At 42.3% G+C, this 26879-nt stretch overlaps 1 protein-coding gene across 3 annotated transcripts in view; it reads right to left on the reverse strand.

The window, feature by feature from the left end:
• Positions 1-26879, reverse strand: part of SYCP2 (synaptonemal complex protein 2) — a 551324-nt gene that overhangs the window by 380859 nt on the left and 143586 nt on the right. For all 3 annotated transcript variants that reach the window (XM_077252835.1, XM_077252834.1, XM_077252836.1), the window contains 3 exons: positions 14039-14073; positions 3304-3446; positions 3175-3227 (listed from right to left, as the gene is read on the reverse strand). In XM_077252835.1, the coding sequence (XP_077108950.1) occupies positions 3175-3227; positions 3304-3446; positions 14039-14073 (231 nt within the window). The remainder of the gene's footprint in view (positions 1-3174; positions 3228-3303; positions 3447-14038; positions 14074-26879) is intronic.

Below are 26879 nucleotides of genomic sequence, written 5' to 3' on the forward strand. Positions count from 1 at the left end.
AATAAAATGATTTTTTATTTTTTTATTATTTTTAGCATTAGATCTTTTTTACTATTGATGCTGCATACGCAGCATCAATAGTAAAAAGTTGGTCACACAGGGCTAACAGCAGCGTTTAACGGACTGCTAAGGCCTCTTTCACACTTCCGTCTTTCAGCTCCTGTCATAATCCGTCGATTTTTGAGAATGCAGGATCCTGCAAAAAAATTTGCAAGATCCTGCATTTTCTCATAGACTTGTATTAGCGACGGATTGTAACGGATGGCCATCCGTTTCATCTGTCGTGCACTGGATCCTGCGTAAAAAAATGGTCCGTCGGGCAGAGAAAACATTCAGAGGAACGTTCTTTCTGCATGTCGAAAATCGGTCAGTGACGCATCCTGCGCTGCCCGTCACTGGCTACAATGGAAGCCTATGGGCGCAGGATGCGTCGCTGAATGTGAAAAGCAGGAATCCAGCGTCGGGTCCTGTCTTTTCAAACTGAGCATGAATGGAAGAATTTCCTGTCAGGGAAATTCTCTCTTGCTCGCTCTCTTTCCCTTTTTACTATTGATGCTGCCTATGCAGCATCAATAGTAACAAGATATAATGTTAAATAAAAAAAAGTCAATATTCTCACCTACCGACATCCCGCGCCGCGTCACCAATGCTCCTGGCAGCTAGCGTTCTTAGTAATACCTTGCAAAATCTTGCGGTCTCGCGACTTCTCGTGAGATTTCGCAATGTATTACTAGGAATGCTAGCTGTCGGGAGCATCGCTGCGCAGGACGTCGGTACTGCGATTTTTTTTTATTTTTAACCTGGTTTGTGTTGTGTATGCGTTTTTGCAGCGGAAAACCGCTGCGAAGACGCATACACAACAGGTGCACATAGCCTCGACGGGTCCGTCAGAAAGACGGGCCCAGTGCACACGTTTTCCACAATCTGCACAGGATCCGTCATTTCAACGTCTTGACGGATCCTGTGCAGATTTGGAAGACGGAAGTGTGAAAGAAGGCCGGCCGCGACCAATCAGCGACACAGGATTTCCGTGACAGACAAACAGACGGAAGTGACCCTTAGACGATTATATATAGATATATTATTTCACTTTGTTTACTTAGTCCCACAGTTTTTATATTGATCACTGGTCTCATGCACTGCACTGTTCATGTACTGAATGAGACTGTCAGTGTCTCAATGACCCAACCAGTGAGACCCAGCTTACAGCTAGATATCAGAAGACCTCAGGTGACCACAGTATCCATCGGCACAAACGATTCTAACTGCCAAAGTCCGATGGTTACTAAGGTGGTCTTGTAACCCCCTTGTAACCAATTGAATACTGTGGTCAATATTCACAGCGGTATTTAAGGGGTTAATCGGCCCCTACTGGCTTCAAAACTGGCTTGAGCCTATACCGCAGAAATTGTGGTCGGGCAGGGCTATTCGCTTGCTCCTTATCGCTGTTTTGAAATGGCGAAGAGGGAATAATGCCCCTAACGACCACCGTTTTAACGCATATCGGCGGTCGTTAAGGGGTTAAGCATGATACACATTTGATGGCGGTTGGCCAACGCCACCATACACATTATACTGTCAGTCAAACTCATCGATTTTGGCAGATTTAGGTAATATTAGTCTAAAGAGTATGAGGGCCTTTAGGCTAAACACTTTGTACAAAATGAGTAAAAACAACTAGGGCAATTCAAAAGAATGAAATGTATAACTCTAGTTTAGTGCAGCGGGGTTGGTGCAGTGCGACAGATAGGCAGGGACCACAGAAAAGTTCAAAGCAAATGTCTTTTATTGTCCAAAAACTCACACTTAGGAGTGCTGTCCTCCGGATCGCAGCAGGGTTTCTGTAAGCACAGTCCAGAACTCATAACCCGTTGTCATGGACAATGGCACCGCCGTGTCTTTTGGATGCGTCAGACGCCTGGAAATCCCTAGATCTGTGTTAGCTTCACACAGTCCTGGGGTTGCACAGAGACACCTGCTCTGCAGCTTGCAGATTCCAAACTGACACATCCAAAGGAAAAACTGACAGATTTAAATGGAATCACAGCCATAGAGCTACTTCCAAAACCCGGCTGGAGAGAGTGAACCGCCCCACTACCATCCTGTAGTTCACTCCAAAAATAAAAGCCCTTAACGGGTTTTCCTAAGAATCTGACTGGGTCATCACTTGGACCCAATGCACACTCTGTTATTTTTGCCTTGTGGTTCAAAGGCGTCTTGCTCTAAACCCAAGGCACTCCAGCAAGTTTAATAAGACTCTTCGCATCCTAGGGTACAAATATCGACCCTCGCATATGATCCCCCTCACTGCCTCACACTAGATATAAACGTTTGATGGTACAAAATGAAGAAATTAATCAAGAGTAGCTGCCCGAAACCAGAAAAAAAATAACATAGTAGGAGAAATGTACCGCAATGAACATTATTTTATATTCTCTTTTCTCACTGGTGTGTTTGAGGAAAAACAGAACACTAGAGTCCACTTTAAAGCAGGGGTGCACAACACTTTTGTAGCCCCAAACAACTAGTCACAGAAATGCTTACCTGTGTGCAGCTGTTTGCATGCAGTTTACATAAAGAAAAGTGGGGTTGCACACAGTCATCTTTATCCCCATATATTTTAGGAGTATGGGGTCCCTTTACTCCTATTTACATTGTAGTTTTTTTTTTTTAAGTTTACACTAGAAGAGTCATAATCATAAATGGCCATTCTCTCTCCTACGGGATAACTGTTGGTAAAGGGGAACCTGAGCAAGTACTGTAATGGGCTGGGGGAGACCAAAGAGCGCTGATGATCTGGAAGCAAAGCTAGTGCATGCGCACTACAGTACTGCTGAGGGCAGAGCAAAATATTGTAAAGAACACAGGTCAACTTTACTTCCGCATAATGCGTCATCCACATGAAGCAAGAATGATTGAGATGAGAGGAAGGCTATTGGATCAGACCGCGTCATATGGGGGGATTATGAAAGGTATTTTTTGTGCTAGTCAGAGGGGACTGGGGACTTATACACAGCTTACTAGAATACTGTCAAAAAAACATTAACGGTGGTGACCATAGTTTATAATAGGAAAACCTGTCGACAAGATACCTTTAACGTCAGAAGTACACTATACAGTACATCAATAGAATGGGAAACCTTTTTTAAAATGTAATGGTAATAACTTAGTTACCTTTGATTATCGCCCAGCATGCCATTCATCAGATTGAGGAATTTTCTACAGTCCTGAATAGGAGACAACCATATCAGAACATATTACCAAATACCATTATTCTATCTTTAATTCTGTATTGATACATACAGTTTCAAACTCCGAATCCTTTATTTCCTTGAAAGCGGTAGTGATAAATGCCATTGGAAACAACTGGCTCGCCATCTCCCCCCGTTGAGCCTCAGAAATCATTCTGCACAAAGCTTCTGTAATTGCCACTTGTAAATCATAATCTATAAAACATTTTTGACATACATCAACAGTAACACTACATTAATATCCAACCCACAACAATTCAGAGATTTACTACAAAGTGTGCCTTAAGGTACCTTCACACTAAGCGACGATGCAGCGATACAGACAACGATGCCGATCGCTGCAGCGTCGCTGTTTAGTCGTTGTGTGTTGCTGGAGAGCTGTCACACAGACGGCTCTCCAGCGACCAACGATGCCGAAGTCCCCTGGTAACCAGGGTAAACATCGGGTTACTAAGCGCAGGGCAGCGCTTAGTAACCCGATGTTTACCCTGATTACCAGCGTAAATGTAAAAAAAAAAAACACATACTCACATTCCGGTGCCCGGCGTCCGCTTCCCTGCACTCCTCCTGCATCCTGTGTCAGCGCCGAACATCTCCGGCATCTCCCACAGAGCAGAGCGGTGACGTCACCTCTCTGCTTTACGGCCGGCACTTACACAGGATGCAGGAGGAGTGCAGGGAAGCGGACGCCGGGCACCGGAATGTGAGTATGTGGGGTTTTTTTACGTTTACGCTGGTAACCAAGGTAAACTAAGCGGCCCTGCGCTTAGTAACCCGATGTTTACCCTGGTTACCAGTGAAGACATCGCTGGATCGGTGTCACACACACCGATCCAGCGATGTCTATGGGAGATCCAGCGACGAAATAAAGTTCTGGACTTTCTTCTCCGACCAACGATGTCACAGCAGGATCCTGATCGCTGCTGCCTGTCAAACACAACGATATCGCTATCCAGGACGCTGCAACGTCACGGATCGCTAGCGATATCGTTTAGTGTGAAGGTACCTTAATTGCCTTAATGAGGTTGGAAATTGGATTATTTTTTGTTTTACTCCTGAAAAGGATGTGCAGTCTAGTTAAAAAATGTGTTTATTTTATTTTGGCAAAAATTCATTGGATTGAAGTAGAGCAACTTAATGTAGGTGTCTCTGACCCCTGCAGCTCCCTTATCAACATGAGCACAACTGTATAAGGCCAGAAGGGAAGCTGTTTCTCTATGACAGGTGTGACTTCTTCCGGCTCCCAGCAGATTCTTGGGGACCGCAGTGCCAGGGGCATCAGCCCTTTAATTTCTCTCTAGACAGCGAGCATGTGTATGCAACAAAGGATTACGTGCAAATGCTGGCAACTAACAGGACAATCTGTATAAATGGAGTAAGAGCGCTCCCGTTCTGATGAAGGCAGCAATCGCAGTAAGTCCTATGTAATGCATACAGCAGTCTCCTATGTGATTAGATATTACACACACATACAGTTGTGGCCAAAAGTATTGACACCCCTGCAATTCTGTCAGATAATACTCAGTTTCTTCCTGAAAATGATTGCAAACACAAATTCTTTGTTATTATTATCTTCATTTAATTTGTCTTAAATGAAAAAACACAAAAAGAATTGTCCTAAAGACAAATTGGATATAATTCCACACCAAACATAAAAAGGGGGTGGACAAAAGTATTGGCACTGTTCGAAAAATCATGTGATGCTTCTCTAATTTGTGTAATTAACAGCACCTGTAACTTACCTGTGGCACCTAACAGGTGTTGGCAATAACTAAATCACACTTGCAGCCAGTTGACATGGATTAAAGTTGACTCAACCTCTGTCCTGTGTCCTTGTGTGTACCACATTGAGCATGGAGAAAAGACAGAAGACCAAAGAACTGTCTGAGGACTTGAGAAACCAAATTGTGAGGAAGCATGAGCAATCTCAAGGCTACAAGTCCATCTCCAAAGACCTGAATGTTCCTGTGTCTACCGTGCGCAGTGTCATCAAGAAGTTTAAAACCCATGGCACTGTGGCTAACCTCCCTAGATGTGGACAGAAAAGAAAAATTGACAAGAGATTTCAACGCAAGATTGTGCGGATGTTGGATAAAGAACCTCGACTAACATCCAAACAAGTTCAAGCTGCCCTGCAGTCTGAGGGTACAACAGTGTCAACCCGTACTATCCGTCAGCATCTGAATGAAAAGGGACTGTATGGTAGGAGACCCAGGAAGACCCCACTTCTTACCCCGAGACATAAAAAAGCCAGGCTGGGGTTTGCCAAAACTTACCTGAAAAAGCCTAAACGTTTTGGAAGAATGTTCTCTGGTCAGATGACACAAAAGTAGAGCTTTTTAGGCAAAGGCATCAACATAGAGTTTACAGGAGAAAAAAAGAGGCATTCAAAGAAAAGAACACGGTCCCTACAGTCAAACATGGCGGAGGTTCCCTGATGTTTTGGGGTTGCTTTGCTGCCTCTGGCACTGGACTGCTTGACCGTGTGCATGGCATTATGAAGTCTGAAGACTACCAACAAATTTTGCAGCATAATGTACGGCCCAGTGTGAGAAAGCTGGGTCTCCCTCAGAGGTCATGAGTCGTCCTGCAGGACAATGACCCAAAACTTCAAAAAGCACTAGAAAATGGTTTTAGAGAAAGCACTGGAGACTTCTAAGGTGGCCAGCAATGAGTCCAGACCTGAATCCCATAGAACACCTGTGGAGAGATCTAAAAATGGCAGTTTGGAGAAGGCACCCTTCAAATATCAGGGACCTGGAGCAGTTTGCCAAAGAAGAATGGTCTAAACTTCCAGTAGAGCATTGTAAGAAACTCATTGATGGTTACCAGAAGCGGATGGTTGCAGTTATTTTGGCTAAAGGTTGTGCAACCAAGTATTAGGCTGAGGGTGCCAATACTTTTGTCTGGACCATTTTTGGAGTTTTGTGTGAAATGATCAATGCTTTGCTTTTTGCTTCATTCTCCTTTGTTTTTTTTTCATTTAAGACAAATTAAATGAAGATAATAATACCAAAGAATTTGTGATTGCAATCATTTTCAGGAAGAAACTGAGTATTATCTGACAGAATTGCAGGGGTGTCAATACTTTTGGCCACAACTGTATATATATACCGTATATACTCGAGTATAAGCCGAGATTGTCAGCCCCAAAAAATGGACTGAAAGTGCCCCTCTCAGCTTATACTCGAGTCATGGAAGGCGGGGGGGTCGGCGGGTGAAGGGGAGCGACGCCTGTCAAATACTCACCTGCTCCCGGCGCTCCTGACGCGGTTCCCGCATGTCCCACGGTCTTCGGGCGCTGCAGCTTCTTCCACTTCAGCGGGTCACTGATACCGGTCATTAAAGTAATGAATATGGACTCCACTCCCATAGGGGTGGAGCCGCATATTCATTACTGTAATGAGCGGTACCATGTGACCGCTAACTACAGGAAGAAGCTGCCGCTCCCGAAGACCGTGGGACATGCAGGGACCGCGTCAGGAGCGCCGGGAGCAGGTGAGTATTTCATATTTACCTTCCCTCATTCCACCGCCGCCTCATCTTCCGCGTCCTCTGCAGTGACTGTTCAGGTCAGAGGGCGCGATGACGTACTAGTATGCGCGCCGCCCTCTGCCTGAACAGTCACTGCGGAGTGACGGGACGCTGAGGAGCAGCGGGCAGCGACGAGAGGTGAGTATGTCATTTATTTTTTAGTGCAGCAGCAGCATTACATGTGGCACAATGCTATAAGGAGCGTCTATGGGGCCATAAAGAACTGCATGGAGCATTATATGGAGCATCTATGGGGCCATAACTGCATGGAGCATTATATGGGGCATCTATGGGGCCATAATGAGCTGTATGGAGCATTATAAGGGGCATCTATGGGGCCTTAACTGCATGGAGCATTATATGGGGCATCTATGGGGCCATAAAGAACTGCATGGAGCATTATATGGGGCCATAATGTACTGCATGGAGCATTATGTGGAGCATTACATGGGGCCATAAAGAACTGCATGGATCATTATATGGAGCATCTATTGGGCCATAAAGAACTGCATGGAGCATTATATGGGGCCATAAAGAACTGCATGGAGCATTATATGAAGCATCTATGGGGCCATAAAGAACTGCATGGAGCATTATATGGGGCATCTATGGGGCCATACATAACTGCATGGAGCATTATATGGGGCATCTATGGGGCCATAAAGAACTGCATGGAGCATTATATGGAGCATCTATGGGGCCATACAGAACTGCATGGAGCAGTATATGGGGCATTTATGGGGCCATAAAGAACTGCATGGAGCATTATATGGGGCATCTTATGGGGCCAAAATGAACTGTATGGAGCATTATATGGGGCCTATTTTGTATGGAGCATCTTATGGGGCCATAATGAACTGTATGGAGCATTATATGGGGCTCCTGATTCAATATGGATATTCAAAAACACTTAACCTACTGATGTCTCAATTAATTTTACTTTTATTGGTATCTATTTTTATTTTTGACATTTACTGGTAGCTGCTGCATTTTCCACCCTAGGCTTATACTCGAGTCAATACGTTTTCCCAGCTTTTTGTTGCAAAATTAGGGGGGTCGGCTTATACTCGGCTCATACTCGAGTATATACGGTACATACGTAATGTGTATATATATATATATATATATATATATATATATATATATATATATATACACACACACACACATACTTACAAGAGTCTCAGCGTATTCATTGTGATGTATATACAGCAACCTCGGTGTCTCCTATGTGCTGTTTATACAGCAGACTCCGTGTCGTGATGTGCCACAGTATATACAGAATATATATATATATATATATATATATATATATATATGCCTGTGTGATGTATATACAGCAGCCTCAGGAATGTGATGTACATACAGCAGTCACAATGTCTGCTATGTGATGTATATTCATCAGCCTCAGGAATATAATGTACCGTATATACGGCAGTCTTGGTGTCTCCTAATGCTGTATGTACACCAGTCCCAGTGTATCCTATGTGCTGTATGCACAGCATAACCAGTGTTTGTGCTGTGTATACACCAGTCTCAGTGTATACTATGTGCTGTATGTACAGCAACCTCAGTGTCTCCTATGTGATGTATATACAGAAGTCTCAATGTCTCCTATGTAATGTGTATACAGCAGTCTTGGTGTCTCTTATGTGATATATAGACAGCAGTCTAAATATATACTACCATTTCTACTGTAAAGAACGGTGGTGGATCGCTGATGTTTTGGGGATGTGTGAGCTACAAAGGCACAGGAAACTTGGTCAAAGTTGAAAGAAAGATGAATGCAGAACATTTTCAGCAAATACTGGAGGCAAATTTGCAATCATCAACCCGGAAGCTGCGCATGGGATGTACTTGGACTTTCCAACATGACAACAATCCAAAACACAAGGCCAAGTCGACCTGTCATTGGCTACAGCAGAACAAAGTGAAGGTTCTGGAGTAGCTATTTCAATCTCCTGACCTCAATATCACTGAGGCACTCTGGAGAGATCTCAAGCATGTAGTTCATGCTACACAGCCCAGGAATTTACAGGAACTGAAGGCTTTTTGCCAAGAAGAGTGGGCAGCTTTACCATCTGAGAAAATACAGAACCTCATCCAAAACTACTACAAAAGACTTCAAGCTGTCATTAATGTTAGAGGGGGCAATACACGGCATTAAGAAATGGGGTATGTGAACTTTTGATCAGGGTCATTTGGATGTTTTGCGTTATCATTATAATTTAAAAAGAGAAAACACAATAGTTTAACAATAAATTGCTTCACCCAACCACTAAACATGAACGGAGAAATAATTTTGGTGTTATCATTCATATTCTCGGAAAAAAAGGCCAAGAAAGCAAAAATTCTACCGGGTATGTAAACTTTTGAGCACAACTGTAAGAGCTACATTGCAACCCAAAATTCTTTGGTAATCTTCAAAATTTCATGATGTTTTGCACAGTCACGGAACCTAGTGCCAGAGGCAGCAAAACAACCCCAAAACATCTTTGAACCTATTTTACTGTAGGTACTTTGCTCTTGTTAGGCCTCATTCTCTTTTCAGTAAACAGTAGAACAATGTGCTTTACCAAAAAGCTCTATCTCGGTTTCACCTCTCCACAAGATGCTTTACCAGAAGGATTTTGGCTTACTCACATACATTTTGTTAAACTGCTGTCTAATTTTTTGTGCCTTTGTGCCAGAAGTGGGGTCCTCCTGAATCTCCTGCCATATTGTTTGCTTTTAAAATGTCGACAGATAATTTGTGCTGACACTGATGCACCCTGAGCCTGCAGGACATGTTGAATTTCTATGGAACTTTATTGGGGCTGCTTATCCACCACCAAGACTATCCTGCGTTGCAACGTTTCATCAATTTTTCTCTGCTGTCCACATCCAGAGAGATTAGCTACAGCACCATGGGTTGTAAACTTCTTTATTATTTTGCGCACCGTGGAAAAAGGAACATCAAAATCTCTGGCAATGGACTTGTAATCTTGAGATTGTTTATATTTTTTTTTTTACAATTTTGGTTCTCAAGTCTTCAGACACTTCACTTCTCTTTCTACTCTCCATGCTAAGTGTGGCATGTACAGACACACAATGCAAAGATTGAGTCAACTTTTCCCCTTTTTATCTACCAAAACAAAGCACCACAAAACCGACCATAAGTCCAAAATAATATGATCTTTATTGATGTAAAATTTGAGTAAAAAGCATCAAAAAAGGGAGACAACCAATGCAGATACGAATTATAGGCCACGATGCCTTAATTTAAATGGCATAAGAACATACATAGAAAAACAAGGACGCGTACCCAGGAGGAAATATACTAAAAATATAGCTGAATAGAACATAAAATTGCGAAGTCATATAGACTAGGGAGGGATCACAGTTACAATTGTGTAGGCACACATACATAAAAAGGTAATCGTATAGGGGATTGTTACCCTGTACCCTCTGCCCTAATGAAAAGGTGAACACAACACAACTATCAATATAAAAGTAAAAGTGTACTCTGTGGAACAATCATGTGTACAAAAATCAACCGGTAAAAAAAAAAAAAAAAAAAACAACTAATGATGACAAATAAATTCAATATGCACAGGGTAAAAACAATATAGTGAGTGTTAAATTACAAAGGAGTGAATACTCAAAATGTAGGAGAAAAAATAAATAGCAGTGTGGAAAATCACTCACAGTGTGTCTGCAGCAATACATATCTTTCTTGGATTTAGAATTGTGTGGTATTGCTGGGGAATATATTATTAGCCGAACCCATGTAAAGCCAGTTAGTGGGAATACGATCTTGCATGCAGACAGTAGCCATCCAGCCCACACAATTAAGTCTATACCTGTGGGGGAGCTCACTAGGTTGAAACGTAATTGTAGTAAGGAAGAGGACAAACTAAAAGAATTTCATGAATTAAAAAAGAAACTTAAGGTCCGGAATTATCCGAATTGGACATTTAACAGAGCGACAGATATAGTGGGCAAAAAACGGAGAGAGGAACTACTGGCACCTAGTGCAGTCAATAACTTTAAAAAGAAAAAACTTACGAATAAATTACATTTATGTTTACAATTCTCTCCTCAATTTAACCAAATAAAGAAAATAATCAATAAAAGATTACCCATTCTATATGAGGATAATATATTAATGGACATTTTGAAGGATGGAATTAGTGTAGTAGCGAGAAGGGCACAAACTATTGGTGATATAATTTCCCCTAATTCAGCTCTACCCAAACTTAAGTCAAATACATGGCTTGATTGTAAGGGCTTTTACAAATGCGGTACCGCAGCATGTAGTACGTGTGGGCATGCACAGTTAGGTAACACCTTTCAAAATTCTGAAAAAACTAAAAATTATAGCATAAATAGCTTTATCAATTGCCATACGAAAAATGTGGTATATAAGATAGACTGTACAATATGTCAAGTTTCGTACATAGGATGTACGTCGCGCAAGTTAAAAACGCGCTTAACGGAACATCTTAGGGATGTAAACAATTGCAATGCAATAAATAAGAAAGTGTCAATGGCAGCAAAACATTTCTATAGAAAACATAATGGGGACACTATGGCTTTTAAAGTGCATGGCATTGAGAAAATCTATACTCCTAATCGTGGAGGTGATATGAAGAGACGCCTACTCACAAGAGAGGCGTTTTGGATTTATAACCTTAATACTCGTTTTCCTGTAGGCTTAAACAAAAGAAACGAAATATTGTATCATTATTGTTAAAAGTTTTATTGTTTCTGTTTTTAAAATATCTTAAGATATGTACTATATGTGATTGCAGGACCTTCCCGTTAAGTCATGTGACTAATGAGGGGTGTATCATAGGTCTGTGAGTGGTATATGTGTAGCTCTCATTTCTGAAACAATATGGGCATGAGTAAGACCTATATTGGTCGAAACGCGTTGCCATAATACCTGTACAATCATCTGTTTGGTCCACCATATGTAAGGATTAGTCTTTTAACCACGTTGGATGATTAAAGACATTACTGGTTTTATTGGAGCTGGAGTACCTACATTTGTTTGGATTTGCTTGTGTCTGCAGATCCCTGGCTCCTGGATTGTGTCCTCCCCAACGCGCGTTTCGGCTCTTTGCCGGCAAAGAGCCGAAACGCGCGTTGGGGAGGACGCCATCCAGGAGCCAGGGATCTGCAGACACACTGTGAGTGATTATCCACACTGCTATTTATTTTTTCTCCTACATTTTGAGTATTCACTCCTTTGTACTTTAACACTCACTATATTGTTTTTACCCTGTGCATATTGAATTTATTTGTCATCATTAGTTGTTTTTTTTTTTACCAGTTGATTTTTGTACACATGATTGTTCCACAGAGTACACTTTGACTTTTATATTGATAGTTGTGTTGTGTTCACCTTTTCATTAGGGCAGAGGGTACAGGGTAACAATCCCCTATACGATTACCTTTTTATGTATGTGTGCCTTGTGGTGCAGTGACCAATGTTACAGCCAGGGGGCGCTGTGTGTGCCCTTCAAGATGCGCTTGGAGGCATAATGGTGATGAGACTAAGTCCGACAGGAGTGTTAAGTGCCGGGGTGTGTGTTGCAGAGGAAGACACTCTGTGCTGTCAATCTGAAGTTTGGTTGGTGTGCTGGGACCTGTAGTCCCACAAGTAGTTGTAATGGGAGATTGGCAGGGCTAGTTATGAGAGATGGGAGGGTCAGACTAGCCACACACACCCACACTCCCACCCAGGGGAGTGGTTACAGGTATGTAATGTGACCAGGGTGTGGGTCACATGGTTCCTGTGCAAGGTCCTGGACGGTCGGTGTTGGAAGCTCCTGTGAGTGGAGTCTTCCTGGAAGCACCTGAGACCGTGGACTTAGTGGACGAGGTGTTGGATTGTCCTGGTATGGACTGGAGTCCTGCAAGCACCTGATAAGAGTGTGAGTCCTGGAATGGTCAGGGTGTTGGGATTGTCCTGGGTTGGACTGGAGTCCTGCAAGCACCTGGTAAGATCATGGACTGATGGCCTGTGTGTTGAAAGTGCCTGTGATTGGACTTCCTGAAAGCACATGGAGAGGCTGCATCTACAGAGCCTGAGACGGTTTCTGTGTTGGGGAGGCTACAGTTCCTACTGTGGGTCTGGACTATCTGAGGTGCCCTGGTCACAAGGACGGTGATCCCAGTGAGGCAGCTTTCCCCTGTGAACCAGCACTGGCAGGAGTCAGTATATTAAGCCGGAGCTCCTGTAAGGTAACAAGGGGTTACGGGCAGACACGGATCTGCCATTGGAACAGACTATCGATGGTTAATGTGTTCCGTTGATGTAAATAATGAACTGTTTGTGTTATGGTTTATGACATTTAATAAACCGGAATAGACTGTTTAAGTGGAGAAATCGTGCCTGAGTGCTTAAATCCCATGCCAAGCGAATGTCCCCCAACACACTCAGGTAGCGTTTCACCACAGCCTACACAACTGTAACTGTGATCCCTCCCTAGTCTATATGACTTCACAATTTTGTGTTCTATTCAGCTATATTTTTAGTATATTTCCTCCTGGGTACGCGTCCTTGTTTTTCTATGTATGTTTTTATACCATTGAAATTAAGGCATTGTGGCCTATAATTCGTATCTTCATTGGTTGTCTCCCTTTTTTAATGCTTTTTACTCAAATTTTACATCAATAAAGATCATATTATTTTGGACTTATGGTCGGGTTTGTGGTGCTTTGTTTTGGTTTCTATTGATAATTTTCCAACTGTCCATCTTGTTTACACTTGTCCGGCTTATCAGTAGTTATCGTTACTTAAAAATTGATTTTACATCTATTGACATGACTATTATTTTATGACTACTGTGAGCACTCCTTTGTTTTTATCTACTGATCCCCTTTTTATCTACCGTAGTTTAAATGTGATTTTCATATTGCCTACACCTGTCACTTACCACAGGTAAGAATGAACGAATATCACATGCTTGAAACAAAGCTGCTTACTCACAATTTTGAAAAGGTGCCATTAATTTTGTCCAGCCCATTTTTGAGGTTTTGTGTCAAATTACGTCCAGTTTTTTTCTTGTGCTGTTCTTATACACACAATGGAAATAAACTTGTTTAAAAACATGCCTAATTGCAATAATTTCCTGGAAGAAACACTTATTTTTCTGGAACTATTTCAAGGGTGCCAACACTTTTGGCCATGACTGTAAATATTAAAAGAGCCATTGGAAGAAATAAGAATCTATGAAGGAGTAAGAAGGTAAAAATAATCTTACCTCCTGCGTCCAAAATTTGTTTACCCATAGCTGACCTGCAAAGTATACATTGTTAATATTACTAAAGATTCGATTTTAGAAAAAGATTAAATATTATAAAAAAACTTTTTGACAGTGAGGGTGATCAATGAGTGGAACAGGCTGCCATGAGAGGTGGTTACTTCTCTTTCAATGGCAGTCTTCAAACTGAGGCTGGACACACATCTGTCTGAGATAAGTAGAGAATCCTGCATTGAGCAGGGGGTTGGACAACATGACCATTGTGGTCCCTTCCAACTCTGACATTCTCTGATTCTACTAAAACAGTATGATGGATTAATTTTCATCACATCACATTAATGTAACTATCGGTTGTCCACTACTTTTTATTTATCGCCATTAATACACGATCAGTGGGGGTGGCAACATTCAACACTCCTGTTGATATGCGGTTACTGGTGGTGTTGCCAGAATACAGCAGCGCACCCCACACCAATCAGTTATTGATCACCTATACAAAGGATAAATAAAAAAGTAGTGGCCAACCCAAAAAGTTAGCCAGTTAACCCCTTCACCACTTAACCTGTTTTCACCTTCATGATCAGGTCAAATTTTACAATTCTGACCAGTGTTCCTTTTAAGTGGCAATAACTCTGGAATGCTTCAACGGATCCCAAGGATTCTGTGACTGCTTTTCTGTGACATATTGTACTTCATGATAGTGGTAACATTTCTTCGATACGACTTGCATTTATTTTTCAAAATATTTGAAATCTGTTGCAAATTTCAAACTTTTAATTATTATGCCCTTAAACCAGAGTTATGTAACAGAAAATAATTAATAAAAACTTTAGCCACATTTTTTGTTAGCAAGTTAAAAGGGTTAATAGTTGATCAACAATTTCTTACTTTTCTAACAAAATGTACAAATCCATTTTAAGAGACTACATCACATTTGAAGTGACTTTGGGGGGCCTATACGAAAGAAAATACCACCCAAAAGTGACAATCCTAAAACCTGAAACCCTCAAACTGTTCAAAACTACATTCATGAAATTTATTTTTTTTTAAATCAGATACATTTTTATTATTCAGGAAGTTTATTAACCCCACAGACGCTTCACAGTAATTAATGCAATGTGGAAGGAAAAATGTAACATTTTACTTGCTTTTCACAAAAAATTTACTTTAGCCCCCCAAAAATTTCATTTTCACAAGCCTAACAGGAGAAAATGGAATCCTAAATTTGATGTGTAATTTCTCCTGAGTATATCAATACCCTATATGTGGGGGAAAACTACAATTTGGGTGCTTGGTAGGGCTCAAGGGAAAGTAGCACCGTTTGACCTTTCAAACGCAAAATTGTCTGGAACCATGTCGCATTTGGACAACCCTGAGGTGCCTAAACAGTGGAAACCCCCTCAAGTGACCCTATTTTGGAAACTAGATCTCGCAAGAAATTTATATAGATGTGATGTGAGCACCGAGCTGGTTCACAGTTTATAACTTTATGGCTGTAAAAAAAAACTATTCCACAAATATATTGTTTTTTTTTATTATTTTCACATGGGTAATAAACGAAAAGAGACGCCAAAACTTGTTCTGCATTTTCTACGGAGTTTACCAATAGCCCATATGTGGGGGAAAACTTCTGTTGGGTCGTAGGGCAAGGCTCGTAAAGTAAGGAGTAACGATTTGGAAGACAGATTTTGATGGATTGGTCTACAGGTGTCATGTCGTGATTGGAGAGCCCCTGATGTGCCCAAACATTGTAAACCCCCCACAAAACTGACCCCATTTTGGAGACTAGACCCCTCAAAGAATTTATTTATTACTATGGTGGGAACCTTGAACCTACAGGTGCTTCACAGAATTTTACAACGTTGAACTGTGAAAAGGAAAAGAAAACATTTTTACCCACAATTTTTTTTTCCATTTTCAGAAGGATAGAATGTGATAATGGACCACAAAATCTGTTGTGCAATTTCTCCTGAGTACATCCCTACATGTGGTTGAAAACTGCCTTTGAGACAAAGTGCAAAGCTCAGAAGGGAAGAAGCGCCGTTTTGGAGTTGATTTTGCTGGTATGGTTTGAAGGTGCAATGTCACAATGGCAGAGCCCTTGAGGTGCCAAAACAGAAGAAATCCCCCAAAAGTGACCCTATGTTGCAAATTACATACCCCCAATGAATTAATCTAGGGATGCAGTGAGCACGTTTACACCACCGATGCCTCACACAATTTTACACCATTGGGCGGTAAAGAATGAATATTTACATTTTTACAACTAAACTGTTGTTTTAGCCCCAAGTCTCTAATTTTTCTAATACGAAAAAATAGACCTCAGTTTGTTGTAAAAATTTCTTCTGAGTGCGTCAATATCCTACATGTAATCATTAACTACTTTTCAGGCACAGTACAAAGCTGAGATGGGAAGTAGCGTGGTGCATATTTTACTGTTATGGTTTGAGGGTGCCATGACCCACTGGGTGAGCCCCTGAGGTGCCACAACATCAGAACCCTCAATAAGTGACCTCATTTTACAAACTATACCTCTCAATGAATTCATCTAGGTGTGCAGTGATTATAAGGACACCAGAGGTGTCACAGAATTTGACACCATTGGTCAGTGAAGAAAAAATTACATTTTTCACAACCAAAATGTTATTTCAGCCCCAGAATTTACATTTTCATCCGGGTAAAAATGCCCCACATATGGCCATACAGTACTGCGTAACCACACTGTGAGACTCGGAAGGGATGGAGCGCTATTTGCCTCCTGGAGAGCAGATTTTCCTTCAATAGTTTGCTTGATAGGCCGGCGTCACACTTGCCATATTGAGAATTGGTCCAAGTCTCCCTGCCAAGAGTCGCAGGAGTGTAATGCAAGTGCAATCCGATTTCTCACATCTAGCATCCGATTTACATCCGAATGCATTGTGATTGCTGTCCGATTGCAATGGGATTTTAACATGAGCTTTTACATACAATTCTCTGTCTTTTACACATCCTTTTCAAACAAAATATTCTTAAAACACACACACACACACACAAATACAGTACAGACCAAAAGTTTGGACACACCTTCTCATTTAAAGATTTTTCTGTATTTTCATGACTATGAAAATTGTACATTCACACTGAAGGCATCAAAACCATGAATTAACACATGTGGAATTATATACTTAAAAAACTGTGAAACAACTGAAATTATGTCTTATATTCTAGGTTCTTCAAAGTAGCCACCTTTTGCTTTGATGACTGTTTTGCACACTCTTGGCATTCTCTTGATGAGCTTCAAGAGGAAGTCACCGGAAATGGTCTTCCAACAATCTTGAAGGAGTTCCCAGAGATACTTAGCAACTTGTTGGCCCTTTTGCCTTCACTCTGCGGTCCAGCTCACCCCAAACCATCTCGATTGGGTTCAGGTCTGGTGACTCTGGAGGCCAGGTCATCTAGGGTAGCACCCCATCACTCTCCTTCTTGGTCAAATTGCCCTTACACAGCCTGGAGGTGTGTTTGGGGTCATTGTCCTGTTGAAAAATAAATGATGGTCCAACTAAACGCAAACCGGATGGAATAGCATGCCGCTGCAAGATGCTTTGGTAGCCATGCTGGTTCAGTATGCCTTCAACTTTGAATAAATCCCCAACAGTGCCACCAGCAAAGCAACCCCACAACTCCTCCTCCATGCTTCACGGTGGGAACCAGGCATGTAGAGTCCATCCATTCACCTTTTCTGCGTCGCACAAAGACACGGTGGTTGGAACCAAAGATCTCAAATTTAATAATAATAATCTTTATTTATATAGCGCCAACATATTCCGCAGCGCTTTACAGCTTAACTGTTTCAAACACAACAGTCATAAGTAACAACGTTAACAATACAACAATTAAAGCACAATAAGACAACCCTGCTCGTGAGAGCTTACAATCTACAATGAGGTGGGGGAGATACAAAGTACAGGAGCTTATTTACAATTATGTATTTACAATGATGGTCCAGCCATCTTCAGGGAGTGGGGGATAGATGGAAGTAGTGAATGGGCTACACGCAAACATAAAATTTGGACTCCTCAGACCAAAGTACAGATTTCCACTGGTCTAATGTCCATTCCTTGTGTTCTTTAGCCCAAACAAGTCTCTTCTGCTTGTTGCCTGTCCTTAGCAGTGGTTTCCTAGCAGCTATTTTACCATGAAGGCCTGCTGCACAAAGTCTCCTCTTAACAGTTGTTGAAGAGATGTGTCTGCTGCTGGAACTCTGTGTGGCTTGACCTGGTCTCTAATCTGAGCTGCTGTTAAACTGCGATTTCTGAGGCTGGTGACTCGGATAAGCTTATCCTCAGAAGCAGAGGTGACTCTTGGTCTTCCTTTCCTGGGGCGGTCCTCATGTGGGCCAGTTTCTTTGTAGCGCTTGATGGTTTTTGCCACTACACTTGGGGACACTTTCAAAGTTTGCCCAATTTTTCAGACTGACTGACCTTCATTTCTTAAAGTAATGATGGCCACTCGTTTTTCTTTACTTAGCTGCTTTTTTATTGCCATAATACAAATTCCAACAGTCTATTCAGTAGGACTATCAGCTGTGTATCCACCAGACTTCTGCACAACACAACTGATGGTCCCAACCCAATTTATAAGACAAGAATCCCACTTACTAAACCTGACAGGGTACACCTGTGAAGTGAAAACCATTCACGGTGACTACCTCTTGAAGCTCATCAAGAGAATGCCAAGAGTGTGCAAAGCCGTCATCAAAGCAAATGGTAGCTACTTTGAATAACCTAGAATATAAGACATAATTTCAGTTGTTTCACACTTTTTTGTTAAGTATATAATTCCACATGTGTTAATTCATAGTTTTGATGCCTTCAGTGTGAATTTACAATTTTCATAGTCATGAAAAATCTTTAAATGAGGTGTGTCCAAACTTTTGGTCTGTACTATATATATATATATATATATATATATATATATATATATATATATATATACATACACACACACACACACACACACACACACACACACACTGTTGTGTTCTGCTGTGAAGACACTGAGCTTGAACTGTGGTGACCTCATCACTGACTTTTTCCCATGGTCCAGAGGTCACCACAGTTCAGCCAAGCTGGGAGCACAGCCTCAGTGACGTCACTGAGGTTGCGCTCGCAGCATCTTTCACCAGTGGTTCTCAGCCGGGACGGTCACATCTTGGCACTATCCAGGTTGAAAGATAGTTCTTCCTCAGATATGGATTACAGCGTGGGACAGAACGACTGACAGGTATGGTATATTGTTATTTTTTTATTTTAATTTTATTACAGGAGATCGAGGGCTTCGGTGGAATTAGGGGAGGTCATAGGTATGGTTTAATTGAGATTATTAAGGGAGTCTGTGTCTTTCTTTCAATGACTTTTTTTTGAGTGTCTGTGTTTTCTTACAATGTGACTATGGGGTTAGTAATAGGGGCGTCTTATTGACACCTCTCCATTACTAACCTTGGGGCTTGATGTCACCAGACAAAACAAAGGTGACATCAACCTCCCAACTATTACCCCACTTGCAACTGCTACAGGGGAAGTGGGAAGAGTGAGGCTATGTGCCAGAATTGGCACATCTTAGAGATGCGCCTTTTCTGGGACAGTTGAGAGTTGATGCTTTAAGCGGGGGAGTCAGTATCCATGGCCCCTTCCTAGGCTATCAATATCAACCCGCAGCTGTCTGCATAGCCCTTGCTGGTTATTAATTACAGGGCCCCCCCCCCCCCCCCCCCCCCCCCCGTCATATTTTTGGGAGGTCCCACATTTTAATAGCCAGTAAAGGCTAAGTATACAGTTGTGAGCTGATATTAATAGCCTGGGAAGCTCCATAGGTATTACCCCCTTCCCAGGCTATAAACATCTGCCCCCAGCTGTCAGCTTTCCCTCTGCTGGTTACGAAAATTGCGCAGGGGTCCACGCCATTTTTTTCCAAAAAATAATCTTTTATTAATTAAATACATGTCCAGTAATTTGCACACACACTGTACTAATTGTATTTGTCACTGACATCTATCTATCTACCTATTCTATTTGTATTTACTGTATGTAATCCATCTCGTCTATCCTATCGGTTGGCTCCAGCAGTGATTTTATAGAACACGGCAGATGATTTACCGGCTATATACAGTATATACACGCTTATATATATACACACACACACATCTATTATAGGTGTATATATCTATTCTATGCTAACTTGTCACTCTGTGATTATACTGAACGGGGCGGCAGATGAATTACCGGCTTTTCTTCTATCTCTCTATGCAATATAAATACATATATATATATATATATATATATATATATATATATATATATATATATATGTGTGTGTGTGTGTCACTGACATCTATATAGCTATATATTCTATATGTATATATCTATTCTAAACTGTCAGTGTGATTTTATTGTACACCGCACATGAATTGCAGGCTTTTCAAAGGACACCATGTTAGGGCTGGCGGAATGCGCTAAATAAAATAAATCATAAAGCGCAATCACAACCCAGGATCCACCGTACAAAGATCTAAAACTGCAGCTAGTGAAAAATGACAGAATACACGGCGAGCGATTACCCGTACACAGAGTTGAACGCCACTCATTGTGAACAGCAACAGAACTCGCACACAGAAACTAAACAGATACTCTGCAACTGAGCTGTGTCACTCTCACACAGAAACGGAACAGGGCTCTGCATAATACCCTGACTAGGGTTGTGCTTGCTGTGGAACTCTGAAGGCTAACCGCACACATGTAGGAACCAGATGCTAAGATAACGCTAATTGCCCCCACTGACGCTAGCTGCCTGCCTACGTGTACAGTTCCAAGGCTAGGCAGACACACAACACATGCAGGCAGAGTGGTAGAGTATCCACTGGCAACTGCCACGCAAAAATGATACCAGAGCACCGGCGTGCGCCTCTGAGAGCCTCTCATACACTAGGCTCATGTCCAGTCGGACAGGACCTTGTCCGTGGACAAATCCGTCACTGCCACATCACCAGAGCAGCTGACGTCCGACCACCAATGAGAAGATGGCACCTCATGGTCATGCTCAGTACGGTGTTCTCCTGGACTGCACCTGAATACTACTAGTTACTAAGGGCTTGGCTGGGAAGCCAGCAGTAACCAAGCATACACCATGAGCCTGAGCAAGACGATGGGACTGACGTTTATGTTCAGCACCACCCGCAGCAGTCAAACATGAGACTGGCGAGGCAGACAAGGCTTGGGATCTACCCTGTGCAGCGGGAGAATCATGGCGCCTAACACACCGGTGCGTAAACATCGGACAGCACTCGCATGGTCAGTGTGGTGTCCAAATTTTTTCTTGCACCCATAGGCTTGCATTGGAGACTTGGCCGATCTACGAGTAAAATTGCAGCATCGAAATCTCAGAATAATGTACTTCAGATGATACATCCGACCGATGCACTCTCTATAATGAAGCAGCAGAGTTACACTTATCTCTGACTGGCCTCTGTTCAGCCGTTTCCTTCTTTATTGCACACCTAAAAATACGGACACCGCCAGATCACAGGTAAGACGGCGTCCACAGTGTCTCCATCTGCTTCACTATAAGGAATCTTCTGTTCAGGGGTTCTCTCTAAATCACATAGATTTACATGAAAACCCAGGAGTAAGTGCTCAGCGTAGAGTGCAGGAAAAATGTGAGCCAAGCCATACTGTCATCTTTGACGATCAGAATGAACAAATCAACCAAAGGTGAAGAATTGGTTTTACTTATTTTTTACACTGTTCCTGGTGCAGTATAAGTGATTACTTTATTCTTCGGGTCAGTACAATTAGGGTAAGTTCACACAGGGCGTTTTTGCTGCGTTTTTTTCTGCAGCAAAAACAGATCATCTTGGCAGGAAATAAGCTGCACCAAAAAGGTTTAGGTGCGTTTTTTTGCTGCGTTTTTTTCTCTTTGTGCATGCCAATAAAGTTGAGTGCACACAGAGAAAAAAAAACAACTTCCTGTAGATAGAATGAATAGATAGGATTGATAGGATAGATAGAATGAATACATAGAATAGATAGATTGATAGGATAGAATGAATATAGAATAGAATAGATACATTACCTGCGGTATCCTCGGCATTTTCCCATGGTCCAGAGGTAACTTCAGGTCAGGCAGTGAGGGAGCGCAGGCTCGGTGACGTCACCGCTCGTTACTGAGCCTGCGCCCGCTCCATCTCATTCATTCCCCAGTCACTTACAGCCGGGAGCGGTCGCATTAGCATCGCTCCTGGTTGTAAGCTTTATGTCCCCCCCAGATACGTCGTGGGACACTCGGTATATTGGACTGCGTCGGATCAGGAAGTATACTTTTGCTTTTTTATTTTATTTCTCTTACAGAAGATAAGAGGGCTTCGCTTTGGAATGGCAGGACAATAAAAATATGGTCAAAACTGTGTGGTGTTTTATTTCATTAAAATACTTTTTTCTTACTGTGTGTGTGTTTATTTAACCCCTAATAGATGCGCCTTTTCTGGGTAGCTGCGGGCTGCTATTTTTTAGGCTGGGGGGGCCCAATATCCATGGCCCCTTACCAGTCAGAGTTTCTTGCATTATGCTTTCGTACACCTTATGCATTTAATAGCCTTCTGTGTCTGTACTTCTATGTATTCTGGCTGATAATTGATTCATGAGGCATTACATGAACACCCGATTTCTTACATTATGGCTGGTCTGAACCACGAAAGCAATTCTTACCATCCACCTTTTGTGTCTCCCCTATTTCCTCATAGATTGTAAGCTGGCAAGCAGGGCCCTCATTCCTTAGTATCTGTTGATCTTTGTGTTTATTGTTATGCTTAATGTCCATTGTCTGTACAAGCCCCCTGTAAAATTTAAAATGCTGCAGAATATGTTCGCGCTATAGAAATTTAATTATTATTATTGTAATATCTTTTTATCGTTTTCAATTCCGATTTTGGGGAGTTAGAAAAACCAGCAATTCAGGAATTGTTTCCTTTTTTTTTTAATGTCGTTCCGCCTGTGGTAAAATTGATAAGGCAGCTTTAATCTTCAGCTCAGTACAATTACAGCTATGCCACATTTATATTGCGTATTATGTTTTGGCGCGTTTACACAATAAAAAAATATTTCACAGAAAAAAATTATTATTTTTGCATTGCTGTTTTCTGAGAGCTATAGGTTTTTTATTTTTCCACTGAGACCTATTTGATAGGCAATCCCCATGTGAGAGACTAGGAAGACTCCATTTTGGATTTACTAATTCAGGCCCATAGATTATCCAGAAATCTTCCTCCACTCCTTAACCCCTTCATGACCTTGGGATTTTCCATTTTTCCGTGTTCGTTTTTTGCTCGCCTTCTTCCCAGAGCCATAACATTTTTATTTTTCCGTCAATATGGCCATGTGAGGGCTTATTTTTTGTTGTACTTTTGAACGACATCATTGGTTTTAGCATGACGTGTACTAGAAAACGGGAAAAAAATTTGAAGTGTGGTGAAATTGCAAAAAAAGTGCAATCCCACACTTGTTTTTTGATTGGCTTTTTTACTAGGTTGACTAAATGCTAAAACTGATCTGCCATTATGATTCTCCAGGTCATTACGAGTTCATAGACATCAAACATGTCTAGGTTCTCTTTTATCTAAGTGGTGACAAAAAATTCCAAACTTTGCTAAAAAAAATAAATAAATTTGCGCCATTTTCCGATACCCGTAGCGTCTCCATTTTTCATGATTTGGGGTCGGGTGAGGGCTTATTTTTTGCATGCTGAGCTGGCGTTTTTAATGATAGCATTTTGGTGCAGATACGTTCTTTTGATTGCCCGTTATCGCATTTTAATGCAATGTCGCGGTGACCAAAAAACCATAATTCTGGCATTTCAAATTTTTTTCTCGCTACGCCGTTTAGCGATCAGGTTAATCCTTTTTTTTATTCATAGATCGGGCAATTCTGAACCCGGCAATACCAAATATGTGTAGGTTTGATTTTTTTTTTTATTGATTTATTTTGAATGGGGCGAAAGGGGGGTGATTTAAACTTTTATATTTTTTTTTTTACATTTTTTTTTTACTTTTGCCATGCTTCAATAGCCTCCATGGGAGGCTAGAAGCTGGCACCACTTGATTGGCTCTGCTACATAGCAACGATCATCAGATCGCTGCTATGCAGCAGAAATGCAGTTGTGCTATGAGCGCCGACCACAAGGGGAAGCGCCGGTTAAATGCCGCTGTCAGCATTTGACAGCAGCATTTAACTAGTTAATAGCGGCGGGTGAATCGCGATTTCACCCGCCGCTATTTCAGGCACATGTCAGCTGTTCAAAACAGCTGACATGTCCCGGCTTTGATGCGGGCTCACCGCCGGAGCCCTGCATCAAAGCGCGGTATCTGACCTCGAACGTACTATCCCGTCCGAGGTCAGACAGAGGTTAAGTGGCCCCCACCCTTGGGAGAAATACACGGGTTGGTTTCTGACCCGATATAAGCTTGTTAACGTACCAGGCTTATATCTAATGAGGAATTGGTGGCAGCATACCATTCTGGTATTATTGGGGAATCCTGGCAGTGACGGACCGGTGGTTTATCTACTATATAATTGTCTAAGGGTCACTTCCATCTGTCTGTCCTTCTATCTGTCTGTCACGGATATTCATTGGTCGCGGCCTCTGTCTGTCATGGAATCCAAGTTGCTGATTGGTCTCGCCATCTGCCTGTGATGGCGGACGCGACCAATCAGCGACGGCCACAGTCCGATTAGTCCCTCCCTACTCCCCTGCAGTCAGTGCCCGGCGCCCGCTCCATACTCCCCGCAGTCACCGCTCACACAGTGTTAATGCCAGCGGTAACAGACCGCATTATGCCGCGGGTAACTCACTCCATTACCGCCGCTATTAACCCTGTGTCACCAAGTTTTTACTATTGATGCTGCCTATGCAGCGTCAATAGTAAAAAGATTTAATGTTAAAAATTATTTAAAAAATAAAAAATCATTACATACTCACCTTCCGCCACCTTTCCCGTTCCTCGCGACGCTCCGGTGACCGCTCCATGCAAGCGGCAGGTTCCGGTGGCAAGGATGGTATGCGAGAAGGACCTTCCATGACGTCACAGTTATGTGACCGCGACGTCATCACAGGTCCTGCGCGCCTGTGCGAGAAGGACCTGCCATGACGTCACGGTCATGTCACCGTGACGTCATCACACCCTGGGACCGGAAGCTGCCGCCTGCACCGCACACAGGCGACAGAACTACAAGGGGCCCTCGGAAGGTGAGTATGTTTATTTTTTAACCTGTGACATACGTGGCTGGGCAATATACTACGTGGCTGGGCAATATACTATGCAGCTGGGCAACATACTACGTGGCTGGGCAATATACTACGTGGCTCTGTGCTGTATACTACGTCGCTGTGCAATATACTACGTGGCTCTGTGCTGTATACTACGTCACTGGGCAATATACTACGTGGCTGGGCAATATACTATGTGGCTGGGCAATATACTACGTGGCTGGGCAATATACTACGTGGCTGGGCAATATACTACGTGGACATACATATTCTACAATACCCGATGCGTTAGAATCAGGCCACCATCTAGTAAGTATATATATATATATATATATATATATATATATATATATATATATATATACACACACACACACACACACATATACAGTACAGACCAAAAGTTTGGACACCTTCTCATTTAAAGATTTTTCTGTGTTTTCATGACTATGAGAATTGTACATTCACACTGAAGGCATCAAAACTATGAATTTACACATGTGGAGATATATACTTAACAAAAAAGTGTGAAACAACTGAAATTATGTCTTATATACTAGGTTCTTCAAAGAACCCACCTTTTGCTTTGATGACTGCTTTGCACACTCTTGGCATTCTCTTGATGAGCTTCAAGAGGTAGTCACCGTGAATGGTCTTCCAACAATCTTGAAGGACTTCCCAGAGATGCTTAGCACTTGTTGGCCCTTTTGCCTTCACTCTGCGGTCCAGCTCACCCCAAACCATCTAGATTGGGTTCTGGTCTGGTGACTGTGGAGGCCAGGTCATCTGGCGTAGCACCCCATCACTCTTTTTCTTGGTCAAATAGCCCTTACACAGACTTTTGGTCTGTACTGTATATCTATATATATAATTGTCTAAAGGGTACTTCCGTCTTTCTGTCTGCAACTTCCGTCACGGAAATCCCGCATCGCTGATTGTTCTCACCAGCTGCCTATCATGGCTGCCGCGACCAATTAGCGACGGGCACAGTCCAATTAGTCCCTCCCTACTCCCCTGCAGTCAGTGGCCGGTGCCCGCATACTCCCCTCCAGTCACCGCTCACACGGGGTTAATGCCAGCAGTAACGGGCCGCGTTATGCCGTGGGTAACGCACTCCGTTACCGCTGCTATTAACCCTGTGTGTCCCCAACTTTTTACTATTGATGCTGCCTATGCGGCATCAATTAGTAAAAAGATGTAATGTTAAAAATAATAAAAAAACAAAAAAACAGCTATTCTCACCCTCCGTCGTCCGACGATGCGCTCGCGCCTGCCGCCATCTTCCGTTCCCAGAGATGCATTGCGAAATTACCCAGAAGACTTCTGGGTAATTTCGCAATGCATGCTGGGAACGGAAGATGGCGGCAGCCGTGCGCACATCGCCACAGCTTCAGGGATATGGTGCCCACACTGCTAAATACTGCGTGGGCTGTGCTGTATACTGCAGGGGCTGTGCTATATACTACATGGGCAGTGTGATATACTGCGAGGGCTGTGCTATATACTACATGGGCAGTGCGATATACTGCGGGGGCTGTGTGATATACTG

Source organism: Ranitomeya variabilis, chromosome 4 (genome assembly GCF_051348905.1).
Source record: "Ranitomeya variabilis isolate aRanVar5 chromosome 4, aRanVar5.hap1, whole genome shotgun sequence".
In the NCBI taxonomy this organism is placed as follows: domain Eukaryota; kingdom Metazoa; phylum Chordata; class Amphibia; order Anura; family Dendrobatidae; genus Ranitomeya; species Ranitomeya variabilis.